Source organism: Vitis riparia, chromosome 13, assembly GCF_004353265.1.
Source record: "Vitis riparia cultivar Riparia Gloire de Montpellier isolate 1030 chromosome 13, EGFV_Vit.rip_1.0, whole genome shotgun sequence".
In the NCBI taxonomy this organism is placed as follows: domain Eukaryota; kingdom Viridiplantae; phylum Streptophyta; class Magnoliopsida; order Vitales; family Vitaceae; genus Vitis; species Vitis riparia.
The window spans coordinates 20,149,364-20,172,145 of NC_048443.1; the positions used below are offsets into that span (position 1 = coordinate 20,149,364).

At 35.3% G+C, this 22,782-nt stretch overlaps 3 protein-coding genes across 7 annotated transcripts in view; 1 reads left to right on the forward strand and 2 right to left on the reverse strand.

Annotated features, from left to right (window-relative positions):
• The window catches only part of LOC117928105 (serine/threonine-protein kinase CTR1-like), a 47,385-nt gene extending 36,246 nt beyond the window's left edge, over positions 1-11,139 (forward strand). Inside the window, exons 12-17 of one of the 5 annotated variants that reach the window (XM_034847942.1) lie at positions 8,378-8,446; positions 8,560-8,691; positions 10,223-10,317; positions 10,409-10,616; positions 10,812-10,843; positions 10,932-11,139. In XM_034847942.1, coding sequence (XP_034703833.1) covers positions 8,378-8,446; positions 8,560-8,691; positions 10,223-10,317; positions 10,409-10,526 — 414 coding nt within the window. In that variant the 3' untranslated portion in view covers positions 10,527-10,616; positions 10,812-10,843; positions 10,932-11,139. Of the gene's footprint in view, positions 1-8,377; positions 8,447-8,559; positions 8,692-10,208; positions 10,318-10,408; positions 10,617-10,811 lie in introns of those variants that run through there. The other 4 variants (XM_034847944.1, XM_034847941.1, XM_034847943.1 and 1 more) reach the window with 4 other exon arrangements.
• Positions 11,140-13,070: 1,931 nt separating this feature from the next.
• On the reverse strand, positions 13,071-13,665 carry LOC117928874. Its single transcript, XM_034848949.1, has one exon. The coding sequence runs from the start codon at positions 13,605-13,607 to the stop codon at positions 13,173-13,175; it is 435 nt and encodes a 144-aa protein (XP_034704840.1). The 5' UTR covers positions 13,608-13,665; the 3' UTR covers positions 13,071-13,172.
• Positions 13,666-16,867: 3,202 nt separating this feature from the next.
• On the reverse strand, positions 16,868-22,560 carry LOC117927738 (pentatricopeptide repeat-containing protein At4g02750-like). Its single transcript, XM_034847396.1, has 3 exons — positions 19,497-22,560; positions 18,303-18,601; positions 16,868-17,162 (listed from the first exon to the last, which is right to left on the reverse strand). Exon 1 carries the CDS (start codon positions 22,365-22,367, stop codon positions 19,587-19,589), a length of 2,781 nt encoding a protein of 926 aa, XP_034703287.1. The 5' UTR covers positions 22,368-22,560; the 3' UTR covers positions 16,868-17,162; positions 18,303-18,601; positions 19,497-19,586.
• Positions 22,561-22,782: the final 222 nt, after the last annotated feature.

Here is a 22,782-nt window from a genome sequence, read left to right on the forward strand (position 1 = left end):
TATCCATGTAATTTTCATATTTCCTAATTAAATACAAGATAAACATAAACTTGTAAATTAAATTATGAATGTTTGTTAATAAAAAAAATCATACATATATCATTTCTTTTATCCTTGAATATATCCAAACCAGATATACATCATTTTAACATTAAATATGTTTTCAAGTTCTGCATATTATTGCCAAATATTACGAATTTTATCATACATATATTATTATTCTTAAATAAGATAATTTCAATATGTGTATTATTGTTTTTTTATCATGGGGTTTTTTTCCAACATTTATATAGACTACAAGTTTTAATTGATTTCCTTCCCATTGATAGTTTTTTCCTGGATTTCTGTCCAATATTTCTTCAAATTTTTGGAAAATCAAGTCACCAATATTTTGTCAGTCTTTGATATTTTCATGCTTGGTTGAGACCCTAGAACCAAATCAATGGTGTTGGTGTTGTGCCAACTAGATACCGATTTGTCTAGCTTCATGGGAGTCAGATGAACTTATTCCCTGCACAAAAAGGATGTCCAGACAGGTGGTCCAGACACGCCTCTTTGAAGCTAAAGTCAGAAATCAGTAAGGATGAATTCAACTATTTTGAATGGCTATGTAGCATGTACCTTTTTCATGCTTCTCGAGAGGTTTTTATAGAACAAATGGTACCTTTGTCACAACATTGATTGTGCATTCATGCCTTTCTTGCGATGATGATTGCCATCAAGGCGGATATCAAGCCTTAATAAGACAGTCAACGCCATCATCTCAGTGTGAATTGGGGAATCATACCAAGCAAGAGCTGTTGACTGGTGTCATTTGTTGGTTGTCATGCAAGAATCTCGGACCATGTAGTTGACTGTGCATTTACGTTTGTTGATGTTGCTAATTGCATGTAATGAGTAATTGACACTGATTTTGGGTATAAATGCCATCTAGTCTATCGCTCAGGCATCAGGTGTGATTAATCATGTGTTCAATGCCTGGAAACTTCGACTGGGTTAGTTTGTTTGTTTGGAAGTCCTTGTTGGCTTCGTTTGTCCATTCCGTTTGACATTGAGGAAGAAGGAAATTTCTCACTTCTTGTACCAGATGGAGCTTATTTGGTCCAAACGAATTGATCCCAGACGGATTATCTACTTACCTTGGACGACCAAAGGGTCTTGAGTTTGGGAAGGACATGTAGAGGGAAGCTCCCCACAAATGGTATGTTGAATGTTCTAGTAACTCACTAGGTAGATTTTTAGGAGTTATATCTTGTATATTAACTAAAAATTTGTTGATTTAGGGTGGGAATGTAATATTGGATGCTAATAACTCATGAGCAACATGTTTAATTACCAAGGTTAATATTACACCCAAATTTTTCTCCTTTCTCAAACTCATTTCATGTTAAAGTATGAAGGTTTTGCTTAAAAGTTTGAGTAGAAATTTTAGGTGTCTAAGATGTGGAATCCATTGATTGGGTCGATGTCTTAAATTGTGGCTTGCTATCCTTTTCAGTGGGTTTATGTGGTTTTAATAGGATAGACTTTGCCTTTGGGGCTTGGTTCAAGTGGTAAAGGATTAGGGAAGGTTTGTGAGAGGTTCCAAGTTTAAGTCCCAATGGGGACAAAAATTTACCTTTTAGAAAAAAAAGAAAAAGAAAAAGGATAGGCTTGCCATTATAATTTAACAAGAGTTTTCCCTACCATGATGGGTAACATATGTCATCTAGTTAAGGGTGACCTAAGAGAATAAGAGCAACATCCATGGGGAAGTCATCACACCAAATTCTATTTGAATAGTCTCCCATTGTAATAGGACTACAATTAAGCTTTATCTACCTAACTCTATGTGCATGGAGATGTGGTTTAGGTTGAAGTCTTGTCCTAGCAACAATAGCTTTAGAAATTACATTCATGCAGTCGTTACTATCAATAATAAGCTTGCAAATTTTATCCTCACATTTAATGTGTCAAAAATACATGTGCACTTCTACTCATTGCCATATGCCAGAGTGAATAAAAATATACTGCATGGCACTAACTTAGGTGTCATCATTAGCCCATTCTTCAACATCCTCTCCTTATTTAGACACTTAATCTAGGGGTTGGTAAACTTGATCACCATCTTCACCTTCTTGTGAATCCTTAGGCTTTCTATGGTTAGGGTGCGATGTAGACAACGTAATGCTATATGAATAATGGTGACACTCTATGTTAGAACTACTAGATTGAGGATTACTTGAAGCTGACTCTCCACCCCTATCACTACTCACTCCCTGACTAGCATTGTTATTGCCACGTAAAGTAATTTCATTGGCTTTAGCTTTGCTAGTGGACCTCAAATTTATTTCCTACCCTATCCTAGGATAAATGTCAAGAATGGTAAGACTCCCTGGATTGAGAAATCACATGCCATCACATGCCTCTAAACAGAAATCCTAAGGTATCTCTCAATCTCTAAAACCTTGTGATAGACTTCCTAAGTTTTAGGAGAATGAAGGTTTACCTTTTTTTGACTTTTTGATCTCAACCCATCAGTGAATTTTACCATAGTTACTCAATATTCCTCTCTCAGATTGCATCTCAATTGAAGCCCTTCAAGTAGTCTGTCTCACTAGGGATAATTGCTTAAATTCAATGCACCAATCTAGCAACTACCTCTCATAATATGTAGGGAGATATTTTTCTTTCATATTTTATTTCATTTTAGTCTAAAGGGTCATTGACCCATTGGTTCCTCACCTAAATGCTCTAGGTTAGACTGGATACCTTGCCAATATCGCTTGGTAGAACCAACAACTTTCATTTTGGAAGCAAATGCGTTGGCTGTTCAACATGTCATACCATTCAAAGTAATCCTCAAGATCAACTTACTAATTAGGGAAAACATTAGGGTATAACCATCCACTTTAACCTTCTTGTTTATATCACTTGAATTATCCTTGAGAAATGTCTCAAAGGTACACGTCTAATAAGCTGATAAAGTTCCTATTGTCACAGACTTAGTCTTTCCCTAAGCTTGTGTGGCACTTAGACAAACCAAGACACTTGATCTTGCTAAGTCAACCTTACTCCTGATGCTTAGCTCGCTAGGCTAAGATGTACACGACTTGGAAGCTTTAGAAGGCATAGTAGGCAATACTTAATGAATGGAAGCTTTTGTTGCTCTCAAGGATACTTTACAAGTGCTTAGGAAGCTCACTTGCTTGGTGCCTTGGCCAAATGAGGGCCTCACCTATTTTTAGGCACCTTAGGAAGTCTCTAGAACCTTGGAGGGTTTCTTACAAATCAAGAATAATCTAGAAGCTCCTACACTAGTCTATGTACAAGGCTATGTACAAGATGTCTTTGGAAGACTCTAGAACACCCCACACTATTCCAATGGTCTCCTAGCCATGTGTAGAGATGTGTGGACATCTCTAGGCATCTCTAGAAGCTTCCACACTCTTCCATCTTGTAGCTAAGTGTAGATGACTCTAGGGGTCTCTAGAAGCTTCCTTCCCCTATATAAGCCCATGGGGAGGGTCATTTGGAGCATCTTGTGACACTATGGTACCCTCCCATTTGTTATGGTATTAAGGGGTCATTCTCATCCATGTCTCCTAGTCCATTATTAGGATTATTGTTGAATGTGTCATTTTGGACTCTACTTCCCCCTATAAGTTTGCTAAAGTTCATTTGTGAAGCACTAATGCATGTGGATACGAGGCCTTGGAGTGATCTTAGACTTCCTAAATGGATAGGATTGTGGTCATTAGTAAGCATTCCATCATGAGACTCTCCCTTATTTTGTCCTTTGGTGGAGGAACTTGTTGACTAAACTGATGTCCTTCAATTGGGATATCCCTAAACTGACTGGTAGTTGGGAGAATTGCCTAGCCATGTCAGAACGAAATTCAGTCAATTCAGAATGAAATTCTGCCAAAAGGTCATTTTAGAGTTGGTCTATTGAACTTTGTTGAGATAATTTGGGTCTTGGATTAGATGATTCATCAAGGTCCAGGAATAAAGCAAGTATAGAAAAAAAAATTATGAGATTGGTGCATGGAACTTTAATTTTTATTTTATTTTATTTATTTATTTTCAAATATGCTGATATACTTCTTAAATCACTATTAAGTAGATAAATGGAAACTGCTGACATGTGATGTAAAAATTAAAATTTAATAATGGAATATTTTTTTTAAAGGTAAGGTTAGGAAGGAAGAAGACAATTAAAGAGTTCAAATAGAAGAATGAAGGTTGTAAAGTAGTTCGCTAATCAGAAGATGACTCACAAATTATTGTTTTTTCCAAATAATAAAAAATATTAACTTTAATGAAAGGATACGTAGCTTGTCAATTCTTTAATTAGTCTCTAGAGTAACTGTCATCTCATAATTAAAGTTTGTAAGGTGTGAAATTGCTATTCTAACACCTTTTATGATGGAAGTTTTTTTTTTTTTTTTGTTGGATCAATTTTCTCTGATACCAAATTGATGTAGGACAATGACAGCATTTTCTTTGTATAGAAGAGAAATTAGGATAAGAATGGAATTAGATGATAAAAGGAGAAATTATGAGAGAATAAGGAGAGAGAGAGAGAGGGGGGTGTGGGGTTCTCAAATTAATAATGATCCTTCCATTATTGTAATCAATCCTTTTCTAAGCAATTGAATATACTAATCCTAAAGGAAATACAATTTTAGTGTAGTTGAAATATTAAAGTGATAAGTATTGGAACTAAATTAAAAAAGTTAATTTTAATAAGAATAGAAATCCTAATTTTAAGGAAAATAGGAATCCTAATTCGGAGCACTCTTGCTAGTATGCTTATTTATTTTATGTCCTTGTTCACTATGCCCAGGTCGGTCAGATTGAGATATTAGAGCAAATTCAGAGGGACTTCCTTTAATGTGGGGTGGCTCTAGCACAGAAGCCTTACTTAGTAAACTAGGGGATTGTTTGCTTAGATAAGAGGAAGGTTGGTTTGGGTGTTAGATGTCTATCTTTGCTTAACAAGACTCTTCTTTGTAAATAGTGTTGGAGCTTTGTAACAAGGCTCTTCTTTGGAAGCAGATTATTAGTAGAAAGTATAGTGTAGAAGAAGAGGGGCGGTGCTCCCGTGAAGTGCAAGAGGGGTATTGGGTGGGTCTTTGGAAAGCTATAAGAATGGAATCTCTTGAGTGACAAAATTGATTTTGAAGTGGGTAATGCCAGAAGGGTGAGTTTTTGGAAGGATAATTGGTATGGTGATAAGGCCTTATGTGTTTTTTTCCCCTCCCTCTTTTGCTCTTACCTCTTCAAAAGAGGAGCAGGACATATGGGGCTCCACAATTGAGGGTGGCGGTTGGAATCCGATGTTCTCTAGGCCTTTTAATGATTGGAAGGTGGATATTGTGGATCTCAAGAATCCAACAAAAGAGGGTATCCCAAGACTTGGAAGATAGGGTGCTTTTTATAGTGACAAAAGTGCGGGAAGTTTTCTATTAAGTCTCTCTATGATGCTTTGGAGCTAGGTGATGTAGTCCCTTTTCCAAGGAGTATCATTTGGAGCCCGTGTGTTCCTCCTAAGGTGGGTTTTTTCTTTTAGGAAGAAGTGTGGGACAGAGCCCTAGCTTTGGATCAGGTGAAAAGGAGGGGATGGTCTTTAGCAAAGGATGCTTCCTTTGCCATGTCGAAGAAGAGACCATTGACCACATTCTAATTCACCGTGTTAAGGCTAGGGTGTTATGGCAGTTACTTTTTGCTCTCTTTGAAGTGTCCTAGGTCCTGCCTTGGTTAGAGAGACTCTTCTCGGATCACATGGATCCTTTGTGGGCAAAAACCGTAAAAAGGCTTAGAAGGTGACCCTTATTTGTATTTTTTTAGTTAGTTTGAAAGGAAAGGAACAAACTTGCCTTTTGATAATGAGGAGTTGTCGGTTCAAAGGCTGAAAAACTCCTTTGTTTGCACTCTTTGGGCTTGGACTAAGTTGTGTATAGATGAAGGGCCTCTTCCTTTTTGGTGATAGTTGTATACTTCCTATATGCTTCGGGTCACCTTTTGGGTGCCTTTTCTACTTATTCAATACAATCTTATTTTACCTATCAAAAAAAGATCCTAATTTAAGTGAAAATAGGAATCCTTTTCATCCTCTATGACTACATCTAGAAAAAAACTTGAAATGAGTTGTTTTGATCCCCATCGACATATGTGGAGGAAGTAGCTACTATGTTGGGTTTTAGAGTGGGGGTGCTTCCTTCCACCTACCTGGATCTACCTTTGGGTGGTGCCCTTTCTAAATTAGCATTGGTTTGGATGCGGTAGAAGAAGATTTCACAGAAGGCTTGCTACGTGGAGAAGAAAATATTTTCAAAAGGTGGGAGGTTAACTTGGTTTAAAAGCACCTTTTTTTCAACTTGATTTATTTTATATTGTTTTTTGTCATCCTAAGGAACGTGGACTTAAGTCTTGAAAAGATTCAAAAAGATTTTCTATAGGGAGGGGGCGCTCTTGAGAACCAAGTTGGTTGTCTGCTTGCATGAAAAAGCAACAAGGAGGTCTTGGCATTAAAGATGTCTCTATCATCAGCAAAGTGTTGCTTGGCAAGTGGAGTTTGGACAATCTTGTCAAAGAAGTAGTCTTTTGAAAGTAGGTTATTATTGGGAAACTTGGGATGAAAGAGGACGGTTGGAGTTCTTGTGAACCAAGGGACAGGTTTTGGGGTGGTTGGAGGGGTTGGGTTTGGGAGTGGAGAGTTTGGAAGATAATCAGAAGAGGGTCGGTTGGACATCTTCAAAGTAGAACCTAAAAAGGAGATGGAAGGGGGGTGAAGTTCTAGAAGGATGGATGTGTGGTGAATCTCCTTTGAGCATTTCTGCCCCTTTGTTGCATGCCACTGCATCCTTAAAGAATGCATAGGTGGTGGATATTTAGGAGCAGTTAGGTAAAGGTGGACATTGGAATCCACGCTGCTTTAGACAACTCCATGGCTGAGAATCAGAAAAAGTTGAGAAGTTTCTTTTAAGTTTGCAAGCTGAAACAATGGTCAGAAGTGAGGATGACGTGGTTGGGATAGAAGAGTCAAAAGTTTACAGTCAAACCCTTTTATTCTTCTCCAGCAGACATAGTTTGGAATCCTTGGGTGCCGACAAAGGTTGGGTTTCTTTGCTTGGAAGGTAACATGGTGGAGGATATTGGATCTGGATAAATAACAAAGGAGGGGATGCGATTTGGTGAATAGATGCTATTTATGCAAAGATGCAGTAGAATTAGTGAACTGCATTCTTCTCCACTAGGCAAAGGTTGGTGTTTTATGGAAGCTGGTTTTATCCTTGTTTGGCATTGCATGGATGTTGGCTTCTTCAGTTTGTGAGGCCCTCCTTGGTTGGAAGGGATCTTGTTTTTTTGGAAAAAGCATAAGAAGTCTTGGAAGGATGCTCATTTTTGTGTGTGTGTGTGTATTTATATTTAACAATTTGGAAGGGGGAAAATCAAGGGGCTTTTGAAAACGTGGAGTAACAGATCAAGTGCCAAAATCTTTGTTTTTTTCCACCTTTTTTATATGGATTAGGAGATTTGTAGATGAGATGTCAATGTCTATGATAGACTTTGTAGATTGGTTGGGTTCTTGTTTAAGGGATGAGTGTTGTTTTCATTTCTCTCTTCTTATTGTTGCATTTTGTTGTCCTTTGTATATGCCCAGTGTGCTTGGATGTGTTTTTTTATCAGGCACTGTTAATATTATTTTTGCTAGCCTATCAAAAAAGGAAAAAAAAAAAATCAAAGTACCTTGTTTCCTATTCACAGATTTGATCAATACAGCTATAAGTGAGGAAATCTGGAGAATGTAGAATTCATCTTGGAAATAATAAAGGATCTTATTATCAAATAGTGTCCTGAAACCTGGACTACACCAAACATCCAAAATTCAAACTGTTGGAACCATGAACTGGTCAATGATTCCATTTGTGGATCAGCAGAAACATCCTAAAAGTGTAACAGTGAAGGTTTAAAGGCTTGATTCTAAGATCTAAGTACGTACGTGCCACCATCAAGATAGTATGGGGCCACGTGAACGTTTCTTAGTTACATGAAAGTGTCCCAGAGTCATAATTTGTTAGTTTCTTGTTGTGGGTCCCATAGTTGTTTATGTAGAGAAATAGGACTATAATGACGGAAGTGAAGCATCATATGTTGCTTTCTTGTTTTTCAACCTTTTACATAGGTCTTAATCAATGGCTGGAAATTCTATTCAAAGGCTAGGATTGGCTATAGTTAGCATTACAGGTTTGAGAAGAGGTCATAGTAATCTCTTCTGGTTTTAGTGAATATACAAATTGAGAATTTGTAGTCTTAAAATCCTTTGCTTGAAGGCCTTTGTCTTCTTAATTTATCTGTGGTTAAAATTTTTCTTAATTTCTCTTTTTTGCAGGTTTGTGATTTTGGTCTTTCCCGTTCAAAGGCAAACACATTTCTGTCATCTAAAACGGCCGCAGGGACAGTAAGTTCTATTCAAAACTGAAAAGTTAATGTATATTATCTGTTGGCATGCTATTAAAAGTGAGCAAGGGATGGCTTCAATTGCTAAGACTTACCTTTGATTTTTTTTGTTAGCCTGAGTGGATGGCACCAGAAGTTCTCCGTGATGAGCCATCAAATGAGAAGTCAGATGTTTACAGCTTTGGTGTAATCTTGTGGGAACTTGTGACCTTGCAAAGGCCTTGGAAACATTTAAATCCAGCTCAGGTAGTTTGTCATTACCTTGCAGCAAGCTATAATTGTTAGTAAAAATATTTGGAAGATATCAGAGAACTTGTTTGTAATATTAAGTTGCTATTTGGTACAAACTAACTTCTAGGAGGAGGTTACATATTAAAGTTTTCTAAAGAAACAGGAAATAACTAAGAACTATGAAGAAGCATAGATAATTAGGAAAGGATATGAAGTATTCCTGGTACTCTGCTGATAGGAATTGGACTTGTTGTAGCCAAAGCGAAATTTATAACTTGATTAGGGGTTAGTTGGTGAGAACTTAATGTTAGATATAATATGCTAATATTGTTCTTTTGAGACGTGGTAATGGTTGATCCAAATTGATCTAGCCACCAAAGCCATCTTCTATAAGTTCAAATTACCTTTTAAGGGATCTCAGTAGGATGAAAAAGAAGACCATCATTCTCTTTAAGAGATTCATTGTCATTGACACAGTTAAAATCTGATGCTAAAAGCTTTTTGAGTGCATCACCTGCTTTTTTCCTGGTCGTATGGCACTATTAGTGCTGAAAAATATTGAATTGGAAGTTATAATCCCTTAAATCATAGAAATAAGGAGAAGAAAAGAAAAGAGGGTGAAGTAAAAGAAGGGAATGTAAGCTAGAGATGTAAGCAAAGAGAGGTTTCTGTCAATTTCATTGGATTTGTAGTATCCACGTTCTATTAGTGGAGTTACATAAATACTCTTGTGCACAGATACTAGGACTTTAATGTTCAATCAATCATACCTGCACTCTCCAACTTCACCCAGCATAGTTGCATTGACACATTGCGATATGGGTGTGGGTGTGAGATCCTTGTCGGATACTCCTACTTTGCTTTAGATATGGCTCTTTGATTTTGAGTTTTTTTTTTTTTTTTTTTGTTCTATTTTCTACTTTCTTAGCAGATTATTCTTTTGGAAAAAGAGAGAATTTAAGAATACTTGAGGGTAAAAAAGAAAAGATAAGGATAAAAGAAAAAATATGGGAAGTTCTTATCAAAGATATCTTGATTTTTAACTGGTTTTTCTTCCTTTCTTTTATTATGCAGTATCCTTGTATTCATATCTAAATTTGGGATTCTTTTTAGCTAGATCCCTGTAACTAAATTCTGGAGTAAAAAGAATTTGAGTCCTACACTTGTACCCACACCAGAGTCCTAGCAACATAGTGTCTGATACAGCATATAGCATGGAGGCTTCTAAATCCATTTCAGCAAGAAAAAAAGGAGCTTGGTTGACTCATCGACTTTGCTTCATTACTGAAATGTCAAGTGCAGCCTAATGTTCATATGGTGCTACTAGAAACTGGAGTCCTCACTCCTCACACCAGTGAAGAGTCCCACGAGACAAGATCCCAACTCTTAATGCCATTTGCCCATCATTTGATTCTTACAAACATGGGTTTGTATATCCATGCATGCATGGAAGCAATGTGCATACTCTAATGAATGCATTCCTGCAAGTGGCTTACTCTAGTGTTGACATATGACTCAAATACATATGATAGGACGGCTTTTGCAGGTTGTAGCAGCTGTTGCTTTCAAGGGAAAAAGGCTTGAGATTCCAGCTGAAGTAAATCATCAGGTCACCTACTTGATTGAGGCCTGCTGGGCTAAGTGAGTGAATATTCACAATTCTTATATTGAATTTTAGAGTTTGATATGCTCTTTTACCTCCTGACAACAAAATGCTAATTTAATGTTGCAGTGACCCCTCGAAGCGTCCTCCTTTCTCCTTTATCAAGGAATACTTGCAGCCACTGATCTCATCCTCACCTCAACCATTTCAAGGGTCACATTCCAGAAATTACCCAAAGGGTGGTTAAACATTGAGAATAAGCAATCAATCACCAATACAATGTCAAGTTTTTGGAGCTCTATTTCTGTTAGGAGCTCCCTTGCTCTCATCATATCAGGTACAAGACATGTTCCTTATATCGGAAACTCTTCAGAGAACAATTCTGTTATTTGATGTCCTAGAGATTTGCTTTCTTCCCTGGTGGATTGGTATGCATGTACTGACCCATGTGGAGGAGAATTAGTGTGTTATACTTTGGTCTAAAAATTTTCAAAGGTGATAGTATACTTTGTGTCTATTTTGTTGTTGGCAGGGCAGTTGCTGCATGTATGCCGTCTTCCTTTTGTGAGTTGAAGAACTGACTGACAACCATTTATTTGTTAACATGGGACTTGAATCATCTTTTACTGTCTCAGTGTTTTTTCTTTCGTAGATACTGCTGTCATCAAAGCAAACATCAGTGGGAATACCAGACCTCTGTAACATTTTGAGTATGAGTGAAGGGGAGCTGGTGTCTGTAATTATTACTCCATGTAATAAAATAGTTAACAATGGTGATGCAAATTCGTAGTATCCATGTTCATGCTCTCCACTTCTCTCTTAAATAATGATATTTTAGGCTTCCTTTGAATACATTTTCAGTTAAGAATGTAAGAAGAATAGTTTCATTTGTGTCTTAACAAATTTTTTAAATTTGAAATAATAAAAATTTGTTAATATTTAAAATAAAATATTTCTAGAAATGAAATATGAGAAAAATGAACAGCTTCAATAAATTGATTACAAATAGGAACAAAATTACTAATGAAAATCTAAAAAACCAATAAACTTGGCTATTTTTGGTCCAAAAGCGCCGAGGACAAAAAAAAAAATACTATAAAAAGAATTATGTTTCATGTTTGTTTTCAAAATACAAATATAATTAAAATTCTTTAAATATTTATATATATTTTAATTATTTAATTTTTATATAAAAATAAATAAATAAATTATTTAACTTTCAAATAATTTTAAAATAATGTATAAAAAATTTTTTTTTTTCTAATTTTTTTATTTTCCTTTACTTTTGCTCTCCCTTTTCTTTCCCTCAAATTTTTAGTCTTCTCAAAATTTTCGTCAAAATTTCGGGTGACCAAACATGGCCTTCTTAGAACGTAAGTTATCCTTGCCAAGTATAATTTCATATTGCCTTTGTACCATACATGTTTGCTTAATTAAAAATGGTTTATTTGATACTCAAAAAAGGGGCAATGTGGATGGAAATGGCAGCCTGATCTGAGGGGGTTTTTTAATTCCTACATCAACTTTAAAAAATCATTTTTAAAAAATGATAGTTGGAAAAATATTGATAGATTTAGGTACTTCCACAATTTTCAAATTTATGATATACGCTTATAAAAATTGGATTTATATTAAATGCGTTTCTTAAAAAGACATTTTCTACAATTTCACAAAATTCAATATATACTAAAAGTATCTTTTCAATAGACACTCTATAATTTCATAAATTTTAATTTATATTACAAGTATTTCTTGGATTTGATTTTATAATGAAGGTGTCTTTTCAATAAGTTGTTTGTTGAAGAGACACCTTCCATAATTTCACGAAATCCAATAAATACCAAAGGTGTCTTTTGAATAGATGTCTTCCATAGTTTTACAAATTTTAATTTATACTACAAGTGTTTCTTGAATTTGATATTATATTTAAAGTGTCTTTTCAAGAGACATTTTCTACAATTCGAAAAAAAATTAGATTTATACTAAAAGTGTCTTTTGAAAAGACATTTTCCACAATTCCATAAATTCCAATATATAATAAAAGTGTCTTGAATTTTAATTTTAATTTTAATTTCCACATTCCACGGTTTCACAAATTTTAATTTATATTATAAACATTTTTTTAAATTTGATTTTATATAAAAGATGTTTCTTGAAGCGACACTTTAAGACATTTTTAGTATAAATCCAATTTTTTTGAAATCCTAAAAAAAATGTCTCTTCAAAAAACATATTCAATATAAAATCAAATTGAAGAGACTTACGATATAAATTAAAATTTCTGAAATGGTAAAAGGTCTATTTCCAAGAGACAACTTAAGTATAAATCCAATTTTTTTTTAAATTGTAAAAAAATGTCTATGGAAAAGACACTTTCTATATAAATCAAATTCAAGAGATACTTATAGTATAAATTAAAATTTGTAAAATTATGGAAGCTTATTCTCAAAAGATACCTTTATTACAAATTGGAATGTATCTAAACTTTTAATATTAATCCAATTTTTTTGGAATTGTAGAGTGCATCTCTTAAAGTGATGCCTTTCAATATAAAATCAAATTTAGGAGACATGAAAAATGGGTTTGCATTAGAAAAATTAATATATATATATATATATATATATATATATATATATATATATATATATATATTTCCACTTTATATCTTACATGTCCAAAAGTGCCTTATAATTGGAATTATTTCCGATTTAAGGTTTTTTTTAAAAAATATTCTTTAAAATCCGTACATTTATAAAAAATCCCCTGATCTAATCTAGGGTTGACGAGGAGGGGAAAGAACTCTCGGTCACAGACTGAATGCAAATGTTAGATACAGATAAACAGAGCCAATATACAATTTCTTGAAATAAATTCAAAATAGAACGACAAGAATTCAAAGAAGGGTAATGAGGATGAATATAAGAAGAGCGGCAATGAAGGAGTACTTGAGAGCAGCTACGAGAATGGTGAAAGAGATGAAGAAGAGCTGCCACAGCACCTGAACACTCGCCCATGTCAACACCCCACTCAATCCAATGGCCAATATGTTCTCTGGGTTTGGGTCTAGCAGATCCCTCCACTTCACATTCAGTATGGGTCCTTTATCCTTCTTCAAGTCCTCCCCTCCCCCATTTTCTGACCTTTTCTCTTCTTCTCCCTCCTTTCCGTTCCCCTTCTCTGCTTTCACCACCAATTTTCTGGGGACATGAAAGTAAGGGTAAATGGAATTCGCTGTTGCTTTAAAGGATAAAATTGGTGTGGTTGGCGGATCTGATCGAACTGAAAATGGAATTGGAGGGTGGAAGAGGGCAGTTGTAAACCCTAACATGTTTTCTTCTTCCACACACCGCTTCAACGGAGAGGAAGAGCTTGGCCTCTCTCCCTTTCCTTCTACGAGTATTTGATTTTTGTAAAATGACACAAATGCCCATCCCAAAACCCTGGATTTTCCTTTTTCCTTTTCATTTTTGTACATTTTGTAAAAATAAATAAATAAATAAATAAAATAATAATGGAAAAGAATAATGAGCGGGCCGTAGGGTTGTAATTCCAGTGAATTAGGTTTCAATAATAATAAACACAAATTACCTCAAGGGAGATATATTTGGTTATATCACCTTATGTATGTTGCCATTTGATTTGTACAAAATAAACAAATCATCTTTAACAAAGAATAAACCACATGGTTTTTGAATATATTGAATCACATATCTTCACCATAATATGTATTTTCTATTTACTTTAATCTAGTATATCTTGAAGAGTTGACTACCTATTGTTTGCTTAATCGATCTTTATGATATCACAGTTATCTGTAAATATATACCATGACTGAGATATATTATTACATATATTTGAAAGATAACCAAGATTTGCATAGTTCTAATTCTTTTTGAGTAAAATATACTCGTGTCAAATCATCCATATATATTGAAATAATTTTAAATATGATTTTTGATTTCTTAATGAAAATACATGTGTGGATAATATTATTTACTTATCCTTTCCTTATCAAATACTCTTAAGACAATTGTAATATATGTGTTAGGTTAGATATATATGTCCTTCTAAGATTGTCAAACTGATCAAATAAAGAAATGTTTTTGCATCTACAATAAGAGAGTTTCTACATGGTCAATGCCAAGTTTTCATAGAAAAATCTTGTGCCACAATTGTGTTTTGTAGGAAAAAAATCCATTTATAACCGATAGGCTTTATGTCGTCAAGTACTACAAGTTCAAAATCTTATTTTGTTAATGAAGTTTGATTTATTTGGATTTCCTCTTATCTATTTTGACAAATCATTTCTATGCCAACGATCATTCATAAATTGTGATTTTAGGTGTTCATACTCTTTTAAGATGCCAATGGCCACTTGAAAAGAGAATATATTGTCAATGACAATGTTACTTCCATCTCATGCCTCTCATATATGTTCTTAACTTATTGAAATTTCATTAGCTCCGAGTACCTATGCCTCTTCAAGGGCTAATTGTTTAAGTTGCACTTCTTTAGGGACTATGTATCTCCTTAAAAAGATTCATTGAATAGAATCGTATTTCTATTATATTTCGATTTTATTTTAAGAGAGTATCTTTTTAATCTACTCCTCTTCAAGGGCTCTTAGTTTATCAACTTGGGACTCAAATAAATTCCATAGACACTTTTGTAACAGTAGTTTCTTCAATAGAGCCAATTTTTTTTATATGTTTTTCCTTGTGTCTTCCTCTTTTGAGGAATTATATTTTCTGAGCTTATAAGTTTACCAAGCTTTAGGCATGCCTTAAATTCATTTGTTATGATATTAGTTGATTGTCTTAAAGGAACATTAAGTCATGCTGATATGTTTGAAAATGGAGCATACAATTGTCAATTTTATTTATTTATTTATTTATTTATTTGTGTTAATGATTGCATATGGTAAAGAATGTGCAAGTCTTTGTAATATAATGATATTTCAAACTTTAGTTTACATTGATTTGAGTGAGGATCAAGATGACTAAACTTTCATGTATTTCAAAAATTTCTCTCATCCTTCTAAAATTGACTTATCCCTCCTTCCCCCCACCCCTAACGATAGGAAAATTGCCCCACCAAAATGATAATCCACAAGGCATGTCATAAAAGGATCACAAGGTTCAAGATAATGTATAACAAAGGAAGAAGTGAATCAATCCAATATAAATACCAAGTCTATGTTTAGGAACCTAGTATATTATGTAGGATCAATAGGGTCATGTACATGAGAAACATTTGGTGATGATTTAGAACAAGTTATAAATGGGAGATTTTGTGAGTAGTTATTGGTCGAAAGCAGATTAAATCCACAACATGGGATAATAGCATGTTCTTAAAGCAGGAGGCACCTATGTTCTGAAAGACAATCATCTAACAATGAGTTGTAAACATTTGATAAGAGATTTAGCCAACCCATTTTATGGATAAACAACAGCAAAAGAATGTGCATCACTCATACCAACTGACAATAGTCCAGGAATGTTTAGGATAAGAATTTATCAATGTTATTAAGATGAATTGTTTTAGCAGGATGATTAATAAATTGAGCCTTTAGTAAAATAATCTGAGCAAGTAGCCTAACAAATGCAATAATGGAGGTAAAAAGAAGACAAAAATGAGATCATCTAGTTGAGACATCTATTCATACCATAAAATAAAAAGATTGTCTACTTGATGGAAGGTCAGTCCATAGATGTTCCCTTCAATTCTTTCTTAAAATATGGGAGATTCGGATTCAATTTTGGTAAAGCTTAATAATTAATTTGCCTTACCAACAAACACAAAATCATTAGGCACAAAAATCTTTTGGTTTTGTAAAGGAAGGCATTAGAATTGTTTATGATATGATGCATCATTGAGGATCCTAGGTAATCAAGTTGCTCATGCCAAAGAAAAAATATGTTTGGGTTATGAAACTTCTAATTCATGATGACATATGATTTAATAGGTTTAATACAACTCAAAGAAGAAAGTAATATGTACTTTTGGAAGAAATGACAAATATAATGTGAAGATATGTAGCATTATCATTATTTATTGTCTGAAAATGATATCCATTTCTGAAAAAATCTTTGAAACTAAATATACTTATTCTAAACTTAGCAGGATATATGCCACAAGGAATATGAAACATAGGTAAACTAAATAACACAATAGGGGCTCTTTTAGGGCTGTAAATGAAGTTTACTGAACCTAATACAGTGTTGACATTAGTTTGACTAATATTAACTTCGAACTGGGTGTGGAGCTCTGTGGTCTCAGTTTCAAATTGGGAAGTCATTGGCAAGTGTGACTAGTAAAAAAGACACTGAATTCATGTGGGGAGGGCTTCGAATCTATGGGGATTCAAATAAAGCCACTAATCTGTACTGCTGTGACTTCAAATAAAATTTAAACATCACAAATTTTCATACTCTTCTACGTGCTTTTGCAGTTCTTCTCTTAGATAGGATTTCCCTTTTAAATATTTGTATGTAATATCGCTTCATGCTTTATCAAGGTTGTTTCTCAGTTTTTCATTCAGTTGTAGCAAATTTGGGCCTCCTTGGCAAGTGACACCACCAAAGAATATGAAGCAATGAAAGTTCTCCTAACTGCCAAGGCTCTTATCTACACTTCTAGAGAAGTATTTATATCTTTTATCAGCATTTTCCACAAAGCAAGAGAAACAGTTTTTCTGAAAAACCAAAGCATGAATGCCAGGTTGCCAACTAACATCTCTTTTGGGGGAAGTATGGTCGCAATACCTGTCCCTCACAAAAGATACTAATGTCAGTTTTCAGCAATATAGCTCAGGAACACAAAAATAGCGTCCGACTCTTCCAGACTTGTTCCATATTTGCTTCGACCTTCATCATCCCGAGACCTGAAGTGCAAAAAGCAGCTCCAATTAATAAAGCCAAAGTTCATCAAAACTTGAATTGGAATTAATAAAAATTGAATTCATGGAGAGTATAAATGAACCTAAAAAGAGAAAATGATGTGAAAAATTTCACAACTGCATATCAATCAGATAACTTGATGCTGATAGCTCATTTTGGCTGGTAAATTTTTTTTTAACACCAATGACCCAAAAAATAAGTCACTCTGTAATATAATGCAACCAAGCAGTGTGTTAAACATGACCATTGTGATACATCCAGACATGTACATAATGTTTTAGGTGGTGACTCCTTGGCCTTCTTGTAAAACGCACAAAATAACTTGGGCATAAGAGGAAAATGAAATGGGAAGGTGATGGATATAAAGATGTTAAATTACACACTTATATTAGGTGTAACTATAGGAAGTCATAATATTTTATTTTATTTTATTTATATCAGGGTTATTATTGTTTAGTGATAAAGTTATATTATAGTTAGGATTATTTAAATTAGTTTCCCAAGAGAGTTAGGATTGTCTATCTATATAAGTATAGGCCTTTTGATGTTAAGCATTTTCGACTTTGATCAATAATATTTCTAATTCTTTGGAATTTCTCTTTTCCGCTTCTATTTCTCCCCCTTTTATTCTTTTAACCCTACTGTCCTACATTAAAGGAAAATTGATAAACGTAAACATTAAGATTTGTTAACAGTACAAATCTAACAAAACATTATATTTAAAATCAAAAGTTTCAATTCAGATCAGGAAACTTGTCTAACAATAACCAACCAAGCAAGATCATAGATCCAAGTATTTCATATTGTATTGGGCTCTTTTTCTGCCATAACTTCAGCTGATTTTTCAGAAGCCTTCAGTTCTATTCAGCTTTAATAAAAGTATTTCATATACTTTCATGAGTTTCTTATTTGATATATATTGCTTTATGGAAAATAAAAGAAATAAAAAGATATTCTGTAGAGTGCTAAAGAGTAAAAACTTAGCACTACCAAATGATGCAATCTAAAATGCAAATTGCTAAGATACCAGTGTTTTTGTCAAATAAGGGGGCAAAACATATAAAGGACATCATGTATTCTGGTAACTTGGATAGGAGTGGTGAAAGGTGATCATAAATTTATACCTTAGCAAATAAAAAATTGAGCCCCCTAAGTCTTCACTGCCACTTCTTGCTACCAAGGTTAGTTCTAAGTAACAAATCCCCCCCTTGCTTGCATGCCAAAGTAATGGACTTAGGAAGATTACCCCCTTCATCCTCCTACGGCTCTTGTAGAAGTTCAATGTTAGGATAATGATTTTCTCTTCACTGCAACCTGGTCCCCTCATCAAGTGTGTCCAAAGGCATCCCCACAAAAAGCAGACTGGTTTATTTCTTTAAACTTTGAAGCTTTGTCGCGGTCCAAAACTTTTCATCCAGCAAGTCTGCAGTAAAAATACTCAAGTTAAAAAGCAAGTCTAGGTGATGGAAAGCTCAGAAGCACAGCAATGGATCCAAACTTCATGACTTGCCTCTTTCAGATGCAATCTTTGCCCTTAAGTGTTTAAGCAAATAAGAACAGCATTGCTAATCCATTACATTACCTTAGCAATTGGCAAACAGCCTACAATTATTAGCACCATCAAAATTATGAACTTATAGGATACACCCATGTGTGTTAAAATTGTATGGCTTTCTGTTTAGAAGATTAATTATACAGAGAGCCACATCCATCAAACAAATACATAACATCTAATTTCGTCCTTTATTTTAACATATTCTCAAAAGGTTTCTATACAGTTAACCAATATGACTAAATTTGAGTAGCCAAAATTATTAAATCAAGTTAAGACTCTGATATATCTGATCCAAGATTTTGGCACTGATTAAACGATAGGGCTTGGTTTTTTATTTTTTGTTTTAGATTTTATTTTTTGGTTTAATAGGTTGGAGAGTAGAGTGCTATTTTTCAGACTACTTAAGCTATCATACTGTTATGCAAATGGAAATGATAAATCTAATCAAACAAAGAATTGGCTTTACCAGACTTTAAAATGTATCTTAATATCAAATCGTTAAAAAAAGGTGACTGCCAAAAGTCTTTTTGATGGGCAAAGTAACTGCTAAAATTTCACCTATGCTGCAGTGTCTATAAATATTACTCTACAATATTATAATTTTGTTTCACTGGATTCTTAATTTGCAGAACAAAGTCCCACCGCCCAAATAGAAGAAATGATTCCTGGTTTCAACTCTTCCAATACTCATCTTGCCCATTAGAGATTGGGTATTAGACTCACAACTATGGGAATGGTCAACACAAAAATTACATGTTCTTACCTTTGAATTTGAGCCATTTTGACTCCTGATCCATTAAGCTACAACCGGGGTGGGTCCCTGGTCATCCAAGAATGCTCACCCATGACAAACTCACCAATAGTCCCCACAAGAACATGAACCATCGCGAAAATGGTGGAATCTATTTCCATCTCGAATAATGATCTTACGCAGGGTGACCTTGGACATGAATTTCATGAAAGTGTGGCAGTCACCACAAATACGCAGGTTCTTTATAATCTGAATGGGTGATCCATTTGGCGTGCTCAAGATTCCCAAGACAACAGCAAGTTTCTCACTGTGGTAGAGAAGCTCATTCTGCTTTTGCTCTTCTTCCACATCATGAAGAACAAAGTTCGTGTCTGGCATGTAACCTGTTGCTCTGAAGCATCCATAGTACTCCTTCAGTGCTGAGTAAATCTCTTCAATCTGATCATGTGTCCTATCCCCTGTAACAAAACAATGCAACTTGTTCTTGACCTGTATCCAACTGATTCCTGGTTCTTTGGTCAATCCCTGATCTTTCATCAATTTTCGTATTTCCGCTACCTTGTCCCACATACCTTGAGAAGCATATAAATTGGATAATAAGATGTATGTCGCAGATTTTGGTTTTGTCATCTGAAAAAGCCTTTCAGCAACTCTCTGGCCAAGCTCAACATTACGATGGATCCTACAAGCCCCAAGTAGAGCCTCCCAAATTACAGAATCCGGCTTTACAGGCATGTTCTCGATTAGAGCCTCAGCTTCAGAGAGGTATCCAGCCCGCCCAAGAAGATCAACCATACAAGTATAGTGATAAACCAATGGCATGATCCCATACTTTTGGGTCATGGAATTGAAATGCGCCCACCCCTCATCCACTAACCCTGCATGGCTGCAAGCACATAAAACCCCAAGAAAGCTCATTTGATCAGGCAAAATCCCTTCAACCTCCATTTGTTCAAAAATCTTGATGGCTTCTTTACCTAATCCATTTTGTGCACAGCCAACCAAAACTGCATTCCATGTGATCAAGTCATGCTCAGGCATTTCCTCAAACACACAAAAGCCATCCTCATATCCACACTTGAAATACATTGTTATTAGAGAATTTCCAACAAATAAAAATGTATCAAATCCAAGTTTAAATATCAAGGCATGGAACTGTTCCCCCAGTTTGATGGCACCCAGGTTCCCACAAGCACTTAAAAGGCTAGTAACTGTTAATTGGTTTGGTTTTATTCCTCTGGCTAACATGTCGAGGAACAAGTCCAAGGCAACTTCTCCATGCCCTGCTTGCACATAAGCTGATATAATCGCAGTCCAAGACACAACATCCCGTTTGGGCATCTTTTCAAAAACGACACGGGCATCATCCAACATGTAATTCTCTGAAAGTCCAGAGATGAGAGAATTCCAAGACACTGTGTCTTTCACTCTTATTGTCCTGAAGACATGAGAACCATCTTCCACATTCCCACACTTAGCATACATGGAGATCAACCCATTCATTACATATGAATTGAATTGGCACCCTGATTTAATTGCAAGTGAGTGTATTACTCTACCTATCTCAACATCTCCAATGTTGGCACATGCAGAGAGAGCACTGGTGAAACTGGAATCACTTGGAACAGAACCTGATCTATGGAGGTCAATTAACAGCTCTAAAGCTTCTCTGCTTTGTTCATTCTGCACAAACCCAGCAATCATGGCTGCCCAAGAAGCAGAATTCTTTACAGGCATTTTCTGAAACAAATCTTTTGCTTCTTTAAGCATTCCATTCTGTGTATATCCAGCAATAATAGCATTCCATGCAACCACGTTCGGGTTCAGGATCTCATCAAATATAAGTCTGGCTTTCTGAATTCTTCCAACCTGGGCATATGCTGTCATCATTGCTGTTTTCGAGGCAACAGTTTGTTCAGGGACTCGCTCATACAGTTGAATTGCATCATCCAATCTACCACACTGTGCAAAAGCTGCTATCATTGTGGTCCAAGAGTATTCATTTCGCTCTGGCATTGTTTCAAAAAAGTGCATTGCCAAATCCAAACTCCCATTCCTTGTATAAGCATTCAATATTGCTGAGCCCACAACCACATCCCCCTCATATCCTGTCTTGATTGCAATTGGCCGCAAACTCCCAATCAATTCCAAATCATCCAAACCAGTAATTGCTGAGAGAACAACCACAAATATTGACTGGTCAGGTCTCACCACAGTTCTGCACATCTTCACAAAAACGTCCCATGCTTCCCAATAATCACTTATATGAACATATCCAGAAATCATCACCATCCAAGAAACCGAGTTCCTCTCAGGCATTTGATCAAAAAGCTCACGCGCTTCACTCATCCGATAACAATGACAATACCCAGTGACAACCGAATTCCATGATGCAACATTTTTCTCTGGCATTTCATCAAACAACTTTCGTGCATTCTTCAAATCACCATTCTGCACATATCCACTAATCATAGCATTCCAAGAAACGACGTTACGCTCCGGCATTGATTCAAACACCACCCGAGCTTCTTCTATTCGCCCTTCCTTCGCATACCCAGTTAACAAAATCGTCCAAGTCCTTATATTCTTACCCACAAAAGCATCAAAAAGCAATCTAGCCTCATCCACTCTTCCATTCTGGGAATACCCATTAATCATCGAGTTCCATGAAACAACATCTCGTTGAATCATTTCATTGAACACTCGGCGGGCTTCCTCGACTCGCCCAAGTCGACCCAGTTCCTGAATCCTGGTGTTGCATTGGAAAAGATGGGTTTGAGGGGTCTCCTGGATCGGCAGAGAGAGAGTAGAGATACAGCGAAACGTACAGAGGAAACGACGAATCACTGGGTATGGGGTTGATGCGGTTCTCCATCGAATCATTAAATAGGTGGAGTGTTGTTTATTGCTTCTTTTTTCACTCTGGTTGGTTGCCACGGAAACGGGAGGAGAAATTGAAAGAATGGGTTTTGAATAACTACTTTTGGCGCGTAATGTCAACGGTGAATGGACTGGCAATTCCTCCTCTTCTTTGTGAACACTCGTCAAATTGGTATTTTCATATCCCCTTGAAGAATAATGAATATTTTAGTAATTAAGGATAAATTACTGTGGCTTTCTTGTAAAGGAATTACATGCAATTTTTCTATACTTTGTTTCCTTTGATGGATAGATTGATTTCTCTATAGATTTTTTAATGACACCAACTTCTTTCAGCTTGAGCTGCGTAAATTACTTTTCATTGGGAAATTAACTTGAATTTTATTCAAATAATTTGTTTATTCACTTCAATTTAAAT

Bases quoted from the DNA above. Each gene is read 5' to 3' on its own strand.
- LOC117928874 (XM_034848949.1), bottom strand. From the start codon at position 13,607: ATGTTAGGGTTTACAACTGCCCTCTTCCACCCTCCAATTCCATTTTCA.
- LOC117927738 (XM_034847396.1), bottom strand. From the start codon at position 22,367: ATGATTCGATGGAGAACCGCATCAACCCCATACCCAGTGATTCGTCGT.